General features: G+C 46.4%; 3 protein-coding genes across 3 annotated transcripts; all 3 read right to left on the bottom strand.

Moving 5' to 3' along the window:
* Positions 1 to 2,373: 2,373 nt before the first annotated feature.
* On the bottom strand, positions 2,374 to 6,955 carry LOC124851065 (zinc finger protein 324B-like). The gene is made up of 4 exons (XM_047342104.1): positions 6,378 to 6,955; positions 5,447 to 5,520; positions 5,268 to 5,361; positions 2,374 to 4,628 (listed from the first exon to the last, which is right to left on the bottom strand). The coding sequence occupies exons 1-4, from the start codon at positions 6,688 to 6,690 to the stop codon at positions 3,769 to 3,771; spliced, it is 1,341 nt and encodes a 446-aa protein (XP_047198060.1). The 5' UTR covers positions 6,691 to 6,955; the 3' UTR covers positions 2,374 to 3,768.
* Positions 6,956 to 7,431: 476 nt separating this feature from the next.
* Positions 7,432 to 10,417, bottom strand: LOC124851066 (zinc finger protein interacting with ribonucleoprotein K-like). The gene is made up of 3 exons (XM_047342105.1): positions 10,100 to 10,417; positions 9,161 to 9,221; positions 7,432 to 9,034 (listed from the first exon to the last, which is right to left on the bottom strand). Exons 1-3 carry the CDS (start codon positions 10,415 to 10,417, stop codon positions 8,124 to 8,126), a joined length of 1,290 nt encoding a protein of 429 aa, XP_047198061.1. The 3' UTR covers positions 7,432 to 8,123.
* Positions 10,418 to 12,005: 1,588 nt separating this feature from the next.
* On the bottom strand, positions 12,006 to 15,339 carry si:dkey-7l6.3 (zinc finger protein 467). Its single transcript, XM_035169613.2, has 4 exons — positions 15,066 to 15,339; positions 14,191 to 14,303; positions 13,583 to 13,703; positions 12,006 to 13,242 (listed from the first exon to the last, which is right to left on the bottom strand). The coding sequence occupies exons 1-4, from the start codon at positions 15,337 to 15,339 to the stop codon at positions 12,389 to 12,391; spliced, it is 1,362 nt and encodes a 453-aa protein (XP_035025504.2). The 3' UTR covers positions 12,006 to 12,388.
* Between the last annotated feature and the right edge of the window lie 53 nt (positions 15,340 to 15,392).

Here is a 15,392-nt window from a genome sequence, read left to right as displayed (position 1 = left end):
AACAGTTTCACTTCCTCTGAACAGCAACAGATCTCTTTGCTCTCCTCTCTCGTTCACTTCCTGCAGTGACTCATTCTCCCACAGTCTGCTGTGTTTGTTGTTCATTGGTCCCTTACACTCTACACATCTGTGAAGGAGGAGACATGGTGACATGTCCCACTGGGAGGAGCTTGGGTTGTGTTTGAGGAAGAAGTTGTTGTGTTTCATGTGATTTACTGCATTTCACTACGATGAGCTGCTTGTGCTCATTCTGTGTTAGCACATTTCAAAGTGAATAGCTGCTCTGGGAACGGTCACATTCAGTCACAAACAGCACAGGTTGTAATAAGAGTTTCAGTAAAGTCATTAAAGTTCTTAGTGAAATAGTAAAAACAAAATCAGCGTTATATTTTGTTGTCTTTGGATCGAGTAGTTTCCTGAGGCCCAGTGACGAAGCTGAGAGAGCAAAGTAACCACATGAACAAGCAGCAAGTTGCAAGCTTAAAGTCTCAGTGAAGATTTAAATCTGAGTCTGTTTGTTCACTCCTGTAACACTGATGCTGCTTTCAGGGCCACGAGGAGAAGAGAAGAGCTTCCACTAACACATGTGATTCACATCAGCTTGCACAAAACACAACATGGGAACATCAAGAGTAGATGAATGACTAATTACAAAGATGCTATGGCAAGAAAAGAGGAGTACGCCACTGACTGATGAGATTAACAACGACATCAATACTGTCATGATTAAACTCTTCTTCTCAGGGTTTTCCGCTCAGACGGAGGCCTCGCAGCTGGCCCGCCTCCTCAGTGACGCCACAGAGAGCTGCCAGTCGTGGCTGGTGAGAAACGCCAGGGGCGCCTCTTCTCGAACGGGACCAAACCAAGAACCGGGACCACAGGACCGAGAAGACGAGCGGTGGTCAACCGGGCCACGACAGCCAGCAGGTCCTCGGCCGACGCAGTCCTCCTGTCGGATTGGGCAGCACTGAGCTGGAAGAGAGCCGCAGCTTCACATACGGTGAAGTTCAGCCAGACATGATTCGACATGGTTCATGAACCAAAACATTTCTAACAAGACATTTTCTCCTCTCAGACCCGACAGAGATCCCATTTTTTACTAATGCTCTGCATGAATTTGCATATCTTTGCATTTAAAGCTGCAAATGTTTTTATATGAATGATGGATCCGCTCCACTAAACCTTTAGCTTCTTTCAGCTCCTGGTTTTAGTTTTACAGCCAAAACTATGAGTCCGGAGTTTTTCTGAGGAGGTGGAGACTAAAAACGGAGCTAAAAGAGCGGGAACACTGGGCATGAACCCAGTTCTGTCACTGCCTGATGTGACAAACATGCAACTGTTTCATGTTGTTTCTTTTATCTGCTGCCCCCTGGTGGCCAACAGTCAATTCATGCAGCTTTAAATGATCAAAGTTGAATGTTTTTTTTCTATTCAACACTTTTTGAAGTTTCCTGAAAGACATTTAATATGAATTTTGATCTGATTGTTGTTACTGTACATGTTGTTAATGATCCTGTACATAATGTGAAATGTGATTCTCTTCTTGTGACAGCACTTATTACAACTGTTCATTTGAATTCCCCTCTTCTGTATCCATGTAAAGTCTCTGTGCTGAAAACCGTAAACTACATTTTAATTTGAAATTGAAACAATTCTGATGTCAGAAATGACCAAAATATTCACTAATGAAATCCGACTGCAGTGTTGATCGCTGTGCTTCATCAGTAAATTGTCTAAATCAGTGATCACCAACCTTTTCGAGCCCAAGATCACTTTTTAATTCCAAACGTAAGCCGAGAGCTAAAACCCTGACATCTTCCAACAAACCCACTTAGGAGGGTCATATTTATTATCTTTTGCAATTTCTGTTGAAGGCTGAATGTACAAGAAATAAATATACACAAAGAGAGGCAGTTGTGCAACTTTTTCTATTCAATGACGATATTCAAATGAATATCAATTCATATTTACAATGCAAAATATGTAGCTTCTCAGTTCCACATCATGTTCTGCAGAGGAGCTGCTACTGCAGCACAATGTTTTTACATGTAGGCTTTGATTTGAATATGGCCACAAATATGATTATTGTCTTGTATGAAAGAAGTCCCTTGTACTCAAATAAATACCAGTACTACACAGTATGAAGCCGTGTGTAGTACTGCTCCTGCAAATATTTCACAATCAAAAAAACTTTTTAAACAAGGGAATGGATATCATTAACAAACTCTGGCGTGCTTTTATTTTGAAAAGGCTTACAGAAAGTGTTGCAACCATTTGTTTGTGACATAAATTCATCAGATAAACATTAAAACTCAGGTGAAAGATAATTTTCTCTGTTTATTCTGCTGTGAACCAAAATGTTTATCTGTCTATGACACAAATGTATTTACAACACTTTCCGAACCCGTTTCAAAGTAAAAGCACTCCAGCGTTTCACCTTCTGAATCCACTCATTTGTTCCAACGGGGCTTTGATTGTTATCCACAGACCGGAAGATGCTCGTCTTCAGACCGGAGAGTCCTGACATCTAGTCTCCTACATAATCCGACTTGTATTGAAGGAAATGCAGGAGATAAACCAGCAGCTCCGCCGCCAGTAGCGGACACACGGCGCGTGTGAACAACAAACAACCGACACACAGACAACCGACACACAGCTGATCTGCGGCGCGACGACAGACAGAGTCCAGAGAGTTCGTGGGATCGACAGTGAAGACTGGCAGATCGACCGGTAGATCGCGATCGACGGGTTGGCGACCACTGCTCCACATTGTGCCACTTTGCCGTCGCAACAGTTGCCCCGCAAATGAGACACACACATTTTTCTTTCACTGTCGTAAAAAATAACTCTTCCTCCCAATCATTATGAAAATAGAATGTTTTCTTTCGCTTTTCTGCCATGTTTTCTTTAGTTTGGGGGTAAAAACCACATCTAGCTCGCCATCGTTGCTGCTCCCGCTAGCTTGTCTCAGCATAGAGTGAGATGGCAGTTTGACTTTTTTTAATTTAGAGCATGCCTTGCGGGCGACTCGCGGGGTCCCTGCGGGCGACCAGGGGCCCACGGTCACCGTGTTGGCTACCTGTGGTCTAAATGAACAAACAGTAGTAGTTTCTCTGTTGGCCTTTTGATGGCGCCGGGTTTTAGGATTTAACATTTACAGTACTTGGTGCATTGTTTTGTTTTATCTAAGTTAAAGTCAGAGTTTATCATGTATTAAAACCTTGTTAAAAGGAAACCAGTGTATTTCTGTGACCTCTGTACTTCAGTTCCTCCAGAATGTCCATCGCCCCCTTGTGGCTGGCAGCAATACAGGTCATTAACCCAGCCTCCTCCATGTTAGCTGATGGGATCAAACTAAAACAATCAAAGTAGACGTTAAATAAATGTTTCTGTCAGTTCATGTTGTTCTTATTTCACCGATGTTTGTTCAAGTGTTTCTGATCAGTTGATATAAAACAGGCTGAGATTTCATGATTGACAGCTGAGACTGACTCCTGATAGGTAGATCATGTGCATGGGCGGGACCTTGGTACAGCGGCTCGATCCCCCGATCACCGCTGCACAGACTCTGACTCCAAATGACGCCATCAGGGCCGACTCGGGTCGGATAGCGATCTGATCCCACCAGAAAACCACATGTTGATACCAGATCTGAAATCCAGCTCCACAGATGCTCAGCAGCTGTTCAGGTCTGGTCTGTTGTTTTGTCCATTCACTGCACGTGTGGCTCCACTGGGATCTGACCCCTGACCTTTAACCCCCCCACCATCATTGTCCCTGTAATGTCGGCGGCCCTCGTTTGTCTCCTGCATGGACAGTGATGTGTCGTCGCAGGTGGCTGCCTGATATAAACGTCTTGCCACAGTACAAACACCTGAACTGTTTACAGTCTGTGTGGACGGTCATGTGGACCTTCAGAGAGCCCGACTGAGCGAAGCGTTTGCCGCAGTGGACGCAGCCGTAGCGTTTCTCTCCGGTGTGGACGCTCTGGTGGCGTTTCAAGTTGCTGGAGTCGGAGAAGCGCTTGCCGCATAGCGAGCAGACAAATGGCTTCTCGCCGGTGTGGACCCTCATGTGGGTCTTTAGGTTCTTCAGGCAGGCCAGAGTTTTACCGCAGCAGTTACACACAAACGACTTCCCCCCGCCGTCCTCTCCGCTCTGGACCGCAACTCTGCTGACCCGACCCTGATGTCTCCACCTGTCCCTCCTGATGAAAGCAGCCCGTCTCTCCGTCACCTCTGTTCTCACTGGCTGTTGAGGCTTGTCTGTGGCTAGTGGCGCCCTCTGCTGGTTGTCTATGAACACTGCGGGCTGCTGGAGCTCTGCTGCAGACGGGCTCGTCTCACTGGCGTTGAAAGTAAAGCTGCTGCTGCTGCCCGAATCGGAAACACTCAACTCACTGGTGTTCAACACGTACGAGCAGCCGGGATTCTCCCTCGGAGGATTCTGGGTAGCGCGGGGGCCATGTTGGAGCTGTGGCTCGTACATCAGACATTCATAACTGCCGGCTTCGAGCCCCCGGCTGGTGTTCGGGGTGTTTGGGCCTTCGCCTGCCGCTTCCTGTTCGGTCAGCGGGTGCAAAGGTTCTGTCTCCGTCTTCTGTTCTTCAACAACACGACAAAAAACAGCTGAAGAGAAAGAGAATCAGAATATCACAGATTACATTTATCCACAAGTGGACGTTTACCAGTTTAAAATGTTGACCCTACAGGAAGTGAACCTGGCCAGCTCCACCTTCACAATAAAACTATACAACTAAAGATCTGTTGCCCTTGTCTGGAATCAAAGTTTTCCTTAGAATCCTTAGTTTTCCCAATTTCTAGTTAAGTTCAAATAGAATTGGAATCTCATATATGTTCTATTACAATATGATTTTTTTCTGTGTAGAGAATGTGCTTCCCTTTGTGTCGGTGTAGGGAGCGCTTGATTCGAGTCCTCACAGCAAAATGCTCTGCATGGAAGGTTATGAGGAGTATGGTTATGGAAGTAATTGTTTGTAAAGATGGTTTCTGTCATTTCAGGTCCTTCTTATGTTTTTTCAAGTTGTTTCTGATCAGTTTGGTTTTAATTCCTTTTTCATGATATAAAAACGGGCTGAGACGTCATGATTGACAGCTGAGACTGACACCACGGCACAGACTGACTCCTAATGACGTCATCACCCCAATATGGCGACACGTACAACTGGAGGAAGTGGAGAAGTCGTCCATCTTTATCTACAGTCATAGGTTGCATGTTCCCCGTCGATGTATTCAAACTGAACTCACTGCTCTGCTCGGACTGGGACCAGGACTCGTCATCGCTGTCGTCCTCCACTTTGATCACCGCCATCGTCAGGACGACCGATTCAACAGCAGCAGGCTGCGATCAGCGGAGAGAGGGATGAGAAACGGATGAAGGACGGTGTCAGGAGAGGAGGAGGTGAAGAAGGAACTCTGCTACCTACCGTTACTGGAGCGGTGTCCTGTCCAGAGTCAGGGAGCGCTTCCTGAGGAGCCCCCCCCGACACCACCACTTCACCTGGAAGACAGTTTCAGTGAAGTTTGAACGTGAGGGAAACATTTTACTAAACAACTGATTCCAAACAAAGTTACTGAGAAATTAAGCATCATTCGTTTTTTTGTCCCTTTTCATTCATGTTCACTTTTTAATGGTTATTGTCCCACAATGCAATGCACACAGGAAGCGAAGGAGCTGTCTTAAAGGAAGAGAGAATGTGTGATACAACAGGGTAAGTTCACTGCATTTATATTATTATTATATAACGATAAATGATATCATTCGCAGTGTTTCATATGAAATAGAGACAACAAGATATTTGTGTTGAAAAAGATCTACAGCTTTTAACTGGGTCTCGTGTTCTTCTTCAGCAGAGGAACTTCAACCCAGGACATCAAATTAACCATACGAACAATATTCACTTTTTTCTCTCACGCTGCTCATCCTCCTACCTTGTGTCGTCTTTACAATGTTAGCTAACATTTTTGTGACTGTTTAGCTTAGAGAAAAATTAATGTTTTTTAAACATCTATTTTTGCGCTACTTTTCTGACCAACATGCAGTTTTTCCGGAAGCTACGCAAACACGACTGAGTGTCGCTCTATCCACTGCGTATTGAAATTAGCGTTTGTTGTTGGTTGGAAACCTATGTCAAGGTGCATTACCGACTTTGTTTTATGTTTTTTAACAGTTTTGAAGGTTGTGTAATGTTTATTTAACAACACTTTTTTTGTATTTGTTTTTCTGCAACGGCTTGTAACTTTTTTTGGCAACTATTTCTAGCGTGTTTTATTTAAACGTTTTTTTCGAACGTTTTTAACATCTTTTTTTCTAACGGTTTCTAGCGCGTTTTTCTCCTAACGGATTTTAACGGTTACCTGCTGGTGCTCGGTTCCCCCTCGGGTCGTTGCCTTGGTGACGAGCAGGCGGCTGCGCTCGAGCGCGGCCTCTCGCGTGCGGCAGCGCGGCGCCGCTGGCGGCCACGGCGGCGCGCAGTGCGGTCGCGCGGGCGGCGCGCAGCTCCACGAGCCGCAGCTTCCTGCGCAGAGCCTCGTTTTCTTTGCGGCTCCGCGAGATCTCGAGCTGCAGCAGCGAGTAGCCTCCGTCCACCAGCTCGCAGATCTCCGCCACCGCCGCGTTCGCCAGCACCTCCATGATGGCGGCCAGCTGCGCGTGCAAGGCGGCGGACATGTCTCAACCCTGCGCGTGCGTCGTCGTCTCCACGCGATCCAAATGCTCAGGCTCGTGACGGTTACAGAGCACGAGACCACACGCGCTCGCTGTGCGTGAGCGATGTGGAGGTTTGTTCCCACCCGGCGTGAACGGATCCGACTTAAACCCGGAAGTGACGCGGCGGACACAAACAAAACACTCGATCACTACGGAAGCCGAGTCAGAGCGCGCATGTGCGAAAAAAACACGTCTCACCTGAACGTGTCAAATACCAAGTGACGTCATTCTCACGTCGGATCCGAAGTCATGATCGTTTTCGACAAATAATCGTTCGTCTGGAAAAATGTTTGAAAATAGAAAAAAATATGTTTTCTATAACATGTGTTTACTGTCATTAAGGAAAACATGTAGAAATTAAGAGTTAGGAAACAAGATCATTTGGGTTATTTAACTTTTTATTAATTACTTATTTTCGTTTTGTGATCATGTCTTATAGTTTCCCACGTCTTAGTCGTATCTATATCTATATAAATATACATTTTATCCCATTTTGTGTGGAACAGTCAAGTTCCAAAATAAAGCACAGGCCTCTAACATGAAGTGTTAACCACACATCTTGCACCGAGAATCATACTTCATGAAATTTAAAGTTTAAACCGAGACACCGTCAGTAGTTTATTATCTGATCAGCTGGAAACAAATTCAAACTTATTTTTAGAGCGAATTATCTCATCACAATAAAACAAAACACTTTTCTCCTTTGATTTCTCTGGAAAACAGTTTAATCGTACAAGAAAAAAGATTAAAATAAAATTACTGCTTCAACAAAGTTTAATAAACTACAACATTGGACATTTTTATATCTTAAATTCCTCAAGAGAAATTTGAATTCACCTTCAACAAACCCATTAACCAATACAAAACGATTCCACACTTTTATTAACAGGAAAGGCCGACTGCATTTATGTGTTTAGCTCTTTACACAACCATCAGCCTTTTTTATAAAACACTGATCTGTACACAAAAGTTAAACTTTGAAGTGTCACTCTAAAATAAGAATGAGATACTCTAAACTGGGGATTCTTTTCTAAAAGAATTCTATAAAACAAATGTGGCGCTGTGGCTGAGGGGTAGAGCGATCGTCCTCCAGCCAGAAGAATGGTGGTTCGATCCCTGCATGCCGAAGTGTCCTTGGGCAAGATGCTGAACCCTGACTGGCCCCTCATAAATGTTGAATGCACTAATTGTAAGTCGCTTTGGATAAAAGCATCAGCTAAATAACATGTAATTTCATAAAAATCAATCATTCAGTCATCATCGTGTTAAAAGACAGAAAAACGTTTTTCTGGTAAAATTATAACAATTATTTCTTCATGATCCCAAATGATTATTAGGTGAAAACCGCCGGGGCTCATTTTGCTCCTGCACCATTCAATAACTGAACGTTGTATTTACAGAACACACTCATTCCCTTTGACGGTTGGGTGACATTTCTTCATGTGTAACTTGAGGCTGTACTTGACGATGAAGCTCCTGGAGCAGAACGTGCACGCGTACGGCCGCTCTCCGGAGTGAACGCTCAGATGCGACTTCAGGTGCGCCGACTGGGTGAACTTCTTGCCGCACTGACAGCAGCTGAACGGCCTCACTCCCGTGTGGATACGCATGTGAACGTCTAGGTTCTGGGACGTCGCGTACGTCTTGTTGCACATGGAGCATATGAAGCGCTTCCCTAAGCAGTCGCTGCTCGGCTGCCCGACCTGGGATGGACCGGACGGGTCCCTGTAGAGGGCGTAGTTCATCATGTCAGCGTCCTCATACTCAAACGCAGAGTTGCTGCTCTCAGAGAGTTGGCAGTCTGTGGAGGTCGATCCCGAAACGCTGATCAGCTTCAGCCCGAAACCATCAACATCCACGTTTTCATTCTGGTGAAACTGAGGAAACGGCATCTGACTCTTTGAGTGTTTGGACCACGTGAGACTGAGATCCATTTCCCCTCTGTTGGTCGGAGACTCGATCAGAGAGCCGCTCCCAAAATAAGTCTGTCTGTTTGAGCTCGGAGAAATCATCGAGCACTCCTGATGGACCAGGTGGACGTCTGGGTCCATTTGTGAGGAGTCAGCCTTCACCTCCTCGCCGCCAAACTGACCGGAGCAGCCCGGCTCGCTGCGAGGGGAGTCCAGAGTGTAGACGACCACGCTCGTCTTCGGCGTCCCCGCGGTCAGTTTGGAAGTTTTCAGTGTGAGCTGCTCGGAGGACGACTGCTTCTCCGCCTCTTCGTGTCCCGGCCAGCGTCTCTTCACGCTTCGGCTGACCGGAGTCGAAATGGCAGCCTCTCTGGTCACAGCCATCGTTTTGTTATCTGAAGGGTAAAAAATGTATTGTTCACCATTGCTTTATAAAAAAATAAGAAAAGTCATCATCCTTCTTTGAATTTGCCGTCTTTTGGTATATATCCATAAATTCCCTACGGACAACCTGCATGTACCTTCGTCAAAGGTGTCGTTACTGTCCGAGTCTTCATCTTTGATCAACACCACCTCTGGAAGCTGTGGAGGATGAACAACCGGATAAATTATGTCACATTTGTTATATCTGGACATTTGCAATAAAGTTTATTAAAATACATTTTAACAGGATAAAATGTCCACTGAGCTCTGATTGGCTGAACTCATCCTTAAGGTTCATTCAAATTTTGAGAAAATTGACTAACAAAAACAAGCTGCAGCCAAATGATTCACTAATAAACTAGAATGTTCCTCAGCTCATTCCTCCACAGAGACTCCACAGTCCTTTAAATTCAATCAAGTAGTTATCACTACTTTTAAAACCAATTTAAGCCGTTTTCAGACTTGAGCTCCAGGTGGAATCCAGAGACTCGTCTCCAGAGACTCGTCTCCAGAGTTTGTGTTTCACAGCTGAACAACACAGCATCAGATCCTCCTCCTGGTTCAGGTGAGAGGGGGGGCAGCCGGGTGCAGCAGACAGAGACAGGAAGTGATGTGTTACCTCTGCTGCAGAGGTCACGTGATCATGTTGACATCACCTGACACCTTCAGCTCTGATCACCAGGAACTCTCCTCACATCTTCCTCTGTGTCTTCATCGTGTGTGTCAGCACTTCTTCACCAGAGAGTTGTTTGAGTTTCTTCATGTTTGTGTCACGTGTTAGAAGCTCCCCCACTCACTCAGTGAATTTGATGTGTTGTGCTATTGTTTGTATTATATTGTGTGTTTATCTTTGTATAGTCTTGTGTTGTCCTCTTATCCTGACCTGCTAACAGGCTACATGTGAAGTAGCTTGAAGCTAGTATCTGGTACACTGCTCCCTTAATGGGGATCATGTTTTTGTAAGAATGTATCTTAGATTATTTACAACATAATGCTGATGAGTGCTGTTCTACCCCCCGCCCCCGCTGTGTGCTCACCTCCTCCCGCTGAAGCCCCGCGGCTCCTCCGTCCCGCCGCGGAGGTGTCCCCGCCTCATGGGACACCTCCGCGGCCGCTTCGACCTCCGGCTCCGCCGCCTTCCCCCCGCCGCCGCTGCCCCGGACCACGATGGACTCGATGAGGTGCAGCTTCTGCTTCAGGTCCTCGTTCTCCCGGTGGCTGCGGCTGATCTCCAGATGCAGCTCCGCGTAGCCCTCGTCCACCAGCTCGCAGATCTCCGCCACCGCCGCCGCGGTCAGCGCGGCCATGATGGCGGACAGCTGCTCCTGCAGCGCTTTGCTGGTGAGAGCGGACATCCCGCCGCTCCGGGGGAAACCAGGCCGAGCTGCCGCTGCTCCTCACCGGCCCGACAGCCGCTGGACGAGCCGCACCGAGAACCGTCAGGACACCGACACCGTCCGGTCCGTCCGCATGAAACTACAAAGAACTACAGCTGACGGCGTTTCCTGTTTCCGCCCATCACACTTCCGGAGACTTCAAAATAAGAGCCCGCTGCTGTCCAGTCAAGTTAGTTTACTAAGATCAAGTCAATTTGCGGAAGTCAAGTTATTCTAGATATAAATAATTACATTAAAATAATTATACATATTTATTAGGAAAATGAAATGGTAAATTTAAAAAGAGATAGAACCATAGGAAGTAAAACGAATGAATCCGCCTGTGAGTGTTTCAGTGGTGGAGCTTCCTGGTTCTTCTCCACTCTGTGCAAATGAGGAGGCAAATCAAACATTTGCTTCCTGTGGCGAGAAAAATCCCAGCGAGGCTTCACTTGTAGTTTTGAACCCTCTCCGGACTTTGTGTGTCCTGACGCTTCTATGTGTGTGACAATGTCCACACAATGTCCAACAGAAACACAAACACTGTCCACACAACAGAAACACAATCGACCCACACTGCTTCCACTGTTTTCTCATTCACACATTGTTCAAACACACGAACGACAGATTTACTGCTTTTACTTTGTCCTATGTGATAATAAACTGAATTCATGTCTCGTTGGACGTGGAACTTGTATTTTCAGATATTTCATAAATCAAACAAATTATTTTGTATTAAACATTATTGACTCTTAAATTATTAATGAAAATATCCATAAGTCGCTTTTTAAAAATTGAATTAATTTAAACTCCTGAAAAAAGTCCCAAATAGTTGAAATCTTGCAGATGAACTTCCTGTCGTTCAGTGTGTTTGAACAATGTGTAAATGAGAAAACAGTGGAAACAGTGCGAGTTCATTGTGTTTCTATTGTGTAGACAGTGTTTGTTTGTGTGGAGACGTAGAAACGTCAGGACACACAAAGCTGGAGAGTTGTGTCTTTATCACCACCAAAATACTCTATGTGTATTTAATCATGAGTCTATTTTAAAATATTAAAATCTACATAAAATATTTCCTTTTTTCAGTTCCTAGGTTTTTATTCTATTGGGTTTATATCCATTGGATCTAAACTGCTTATTGCCACAGAAACGAACATTGTTAGGGTCACAGGAGGTTTTTATTCTACCCATTTTATATTTTAACAAATTCATAATTTATTACACTTTTTTAGTGTGTATTTTATCACAAAATATATATACTTCATTTACAATTTTTTATCTGATTTATTTTTCAACAAATTTTCTACTTCCGAATATTTACTCAGTTTAAGTCTGCTCTTTTTGATTTTAAAAATCTATATATTTTACTGTTATCTTTTCTATATTATATTACTATATTTTGTCAAATGTTTATAATTCCATTTATAAAAGTAGTGTAATTCTGATAAATAAAAATGATACCATATTATGTATTTAGGAATTCTCCTCTGTATTTGAGTGTCTTGAAAAGCACTGAGAATGTTATCTAAAATAACATCCTCAGTCACTCATACACAGAAACTGTTCATTTCAGTTTGCTCACGTTTTATTCCAGATAAACACCCAGTGAACATTCACATGCTTCTTCTACAGGAATCTGTTTTCCTCCGGCAGCTCTCGATCCTGACGTCCTGACGGGATCTGAACACACTCCACAGTCTTTATGAGGTAAGAATTGATCAAGATCAAATTTCAGTCAATGTTCTGTTTCCGAGGCAGATCAGAGTTAAAAATAACTAAAGCCTAAATTAAACAGTCACAACTATTGATCAGTTTTTCTATGTAAAAGCACCAGTTCTTCTCAAAACTCTGTAAAAAGCCTTCAACTTGAGAGAGTTCTGTTTAAACGAGCAGTGACGTTGTGGTCCATCACAGTTTACGGTAGTTTCCTCAGAACCATCGGTGCATATTTCAGCGAATCACGGCAGGATGTTGAGCAGCGGCGGCTCCCTGCTCGGCCAGGTGGTGTTTCTGCTGATGGATCCTGAGGTTCTGCTTCCCGGCGAATCTTTTCCCACAGTGCTCGCAGGCGAACGGCCGCTCTCCGGTGTGGACGCTCTGGTGCGTCTTCAGGTGACCCGACTGCGTGAAGCGCTTCCCGCACTGAGCACAGCTGTACGGCCGCTCGCCTGTGTGGACGCGAACATGTGTCTCCAGGCTCCGTGATGACGTGAAGCATTTCCCGCAGTAGCTGCAGATGAAGCGTCTGTCCCTGCAGTACCTGTTCAGGTCCAGAGGGTCCAGTCTGGAGCTGCCTAGGCCCAGTGTCAAGGGGAAGCCCGCAGCGTTCAAGTCGCACACTTTGTCCATGAGTGTCGGCCGGTGGTCCGGTTTGAGATACGGCCGATGTGGGACGGGCACCATGCTCGGGAGGCCCTGCCCAGGCCACGAGGAGCAGAGGTCCAGCTCTGTGTCGTAGGGGAGGGAGCTGATCAGAGACACGCCCCGCTTCAGCTCAGAGGTCCCAGGCAGCGAGGCAGGACTTTCCCCAGCCCCGAGCAAGAAGGGCTTCCTCAACGAGGCCGTGGACAGAGCTTCACAGTCCGACTCTGATGCCAGGTCAAACACCATGTCCGATGAGCTGCTCTCAGTGACCTCCGCGGGACCCGGAGAGCCCGGCGCACTGAGGGAATCTCTGTGGTCGACTGGTGGTTCTGACGTTCCGTTACTGGTCTGATCCCACAACCTCATGTCCGAGGTGGAGATCATCATCCCAGAGGGTCCCTCGTCACTGTCATCTGCTGCTGAGGGCTGCACCTCGGCCCCTGCAGACAAACACAGCAATGCACATTCAACAGAAGACACCAGTGTCACAACGCTCCTGTCAAGAAGATTTAAAAACACAACCCCACTTAGAAAGAATGAAAACAGCTGGAGTCGGTTTTGAGTGTTTGATGTTAAAATATCCTCCCTTGTTATAGACGGACATAGAATGGGCGACATTTTACTTTGCTTTCTAATTTGAATTTTCACTTGACAAGGTTTCGATGCTCTAATGTTCAGAGAACTGAACTGATCCATAAACACCCTCTTCATCTGCTTCGTTAACATCTGTGATAGTGCTTTTATTTTGAAGCCTGATGGATCATCAGTGTCTCCTCTTACCGCCCTTGTTGAGCAGCACTTCTTCTCCCTCATCATCGTCGTCCACGTCTGTTTTCGCCGCTTCCTCCTTTATCAGAACCACGTCCTGATCGTTTGGGTCCTCGGCAGCTGCAGACGGATCCTGAGCGGAGGAGACGACAGAGAAACAAACCGATTGGTCAATAAAATGTCATAAAAAACAGTAAAAAGAAAATGGCGTCACAGTGGCTCCGCCAGCCCACAGCCTGAAGGTTTTAATCCTGGTTCGTTCAGAGTTTGCATTTTTATAGGTGTGTGTCGGTTTCCTCCCACAGCCCAGACCGACTGGGGTGAGGTTAACTGAGGACTCTCATCACACCTGGTATCAACATCTGTCCTGAGAGATCCGACCCCAAGGGGTCAGCTCAACGTACGCTCGGTGTTAAAAGACGTCCTGAGAGCAGATCTCACTTCCTGCTTTACATGAAAAAAAACACGCATGTTCTCAAAGACCACGTGATGTCGTTTTAACGCAGTCTGAGTTTACAGATGTGTGTGATGACAACGTGTTTGTTTCGATGTGTGTGTGCGTGTGTCGGCGCCTCTGAGCTGTGACTCATGGAGGAAACATGGGTGAAACTTTGTCTCACCTCCGTCGCCACGTCCACTTCTGCTGTCGCCTCTAAAGCAGGAAACCTGCTGCGTCGCTTGAGGCCGGAGGCTCTCGGCCGCTTGGTGCTCACTCCCGTCGGTAAGACTCGTTCTGGATGAGAAACAGAAACACAGTTTACAGCAGAGAGGTTTGAATGCAGCAAAACAACTAATGTTCCAGCTGAAGCTACTTCCACCAAACTGTCAATCAAACACAACGCTGGAACGTTTATTCTGCTTTTAACCACAACTCTGCTACTCCTCGTGTCTTCACCAAAAAAATGTGTTTGCACTTATCGACTGTGACACTTTTAACGAATTGATTTCTGTGATTAATTAGAACATAATTTTATCCCAAATAAAAATATGAATCTTCCCCTCTCTGCGGCAGCTTCACTCTTCTACAGGACTCTGGATTGTCTCTGTGGGGATTTCTGCTCCTTCACCCAGGAGATGTTTGTGAGGTCTGATGCTGGACCCGAGGGCTCAGACTCTTCTGGTTCAGGGACGGGGTTGAGGTCAGGGCTCTGTGGGACCAGTCCAGCTCTTCCACACCAAACTCACCCAGCCGAGCCCAACGGACCCGAGTCCTGCTGGAACGCAACACCTCCACAAACTGTTCCACAAAGGTGGAACCACATGAAGGTCCAGAACGTCCTGGTCAGCTGCAGCACTAAGATTTACCTTCAGGGGACCCCAGGTCCAACCAACGGGACTGAATCAAACACCTGAGTCTGAGGGGGTGCGTCCCAATACTTGTGTCCGTGTATGTGTTGTGATCTGACGCAATACAAATAAAGTGTGAACACGTGATTCCAGTGCCGAGCCCAGACGGTTAAACCGAGCACCTCCACCACCGGGGACCGGGACTCACCGGCACCGACGTCCAGCAGCCCCCCGCCGGCCTCCCCCTCCGGCCCGCAGTACCCCAGCATCGCGACGCTGCCGCGGTGGCTCCGGGCGACGATGCTCTCGATCATCTCCAGCTTCCTCCGCAGCGCCTCGTTCTCCCGGTGGCTGCGGCCGAGCTCCAGCTGCAGCCCCGCGTAGCCGTCGTCCACCAGCTCGCAGATCTCCGCCACCGCCGCTTTGGCCAGAGTCTCCATGATGGACGTCAGCTGGGAGTGAAACGCCTGGTAGCTCGCCATGATGAGCGGAGGACAACCACCGACAACCACCGACACAGCTCAGATTAACATCG

Source organism: Hippoglossus stenolepis, chromosome 11 (genome assembly GCF_022539355.2).
Source record: "Hippoglossus stenolepis isolate QCI-W04-F060 chromosome 11, HSTE1.2, whole genome shotgun sequence".
Classification (NCBI taxonomy): domain Eukaryota; kingdom Metazoa; phylum Chordata; class Actinopteri; order Pleuronectiformes; family Pleuronectidae; genus Hippoglossus; species Hippoglossus stenolepis.
This window is presented reverse-complemented; position numbering and strand designations above follow the sequence as displayed.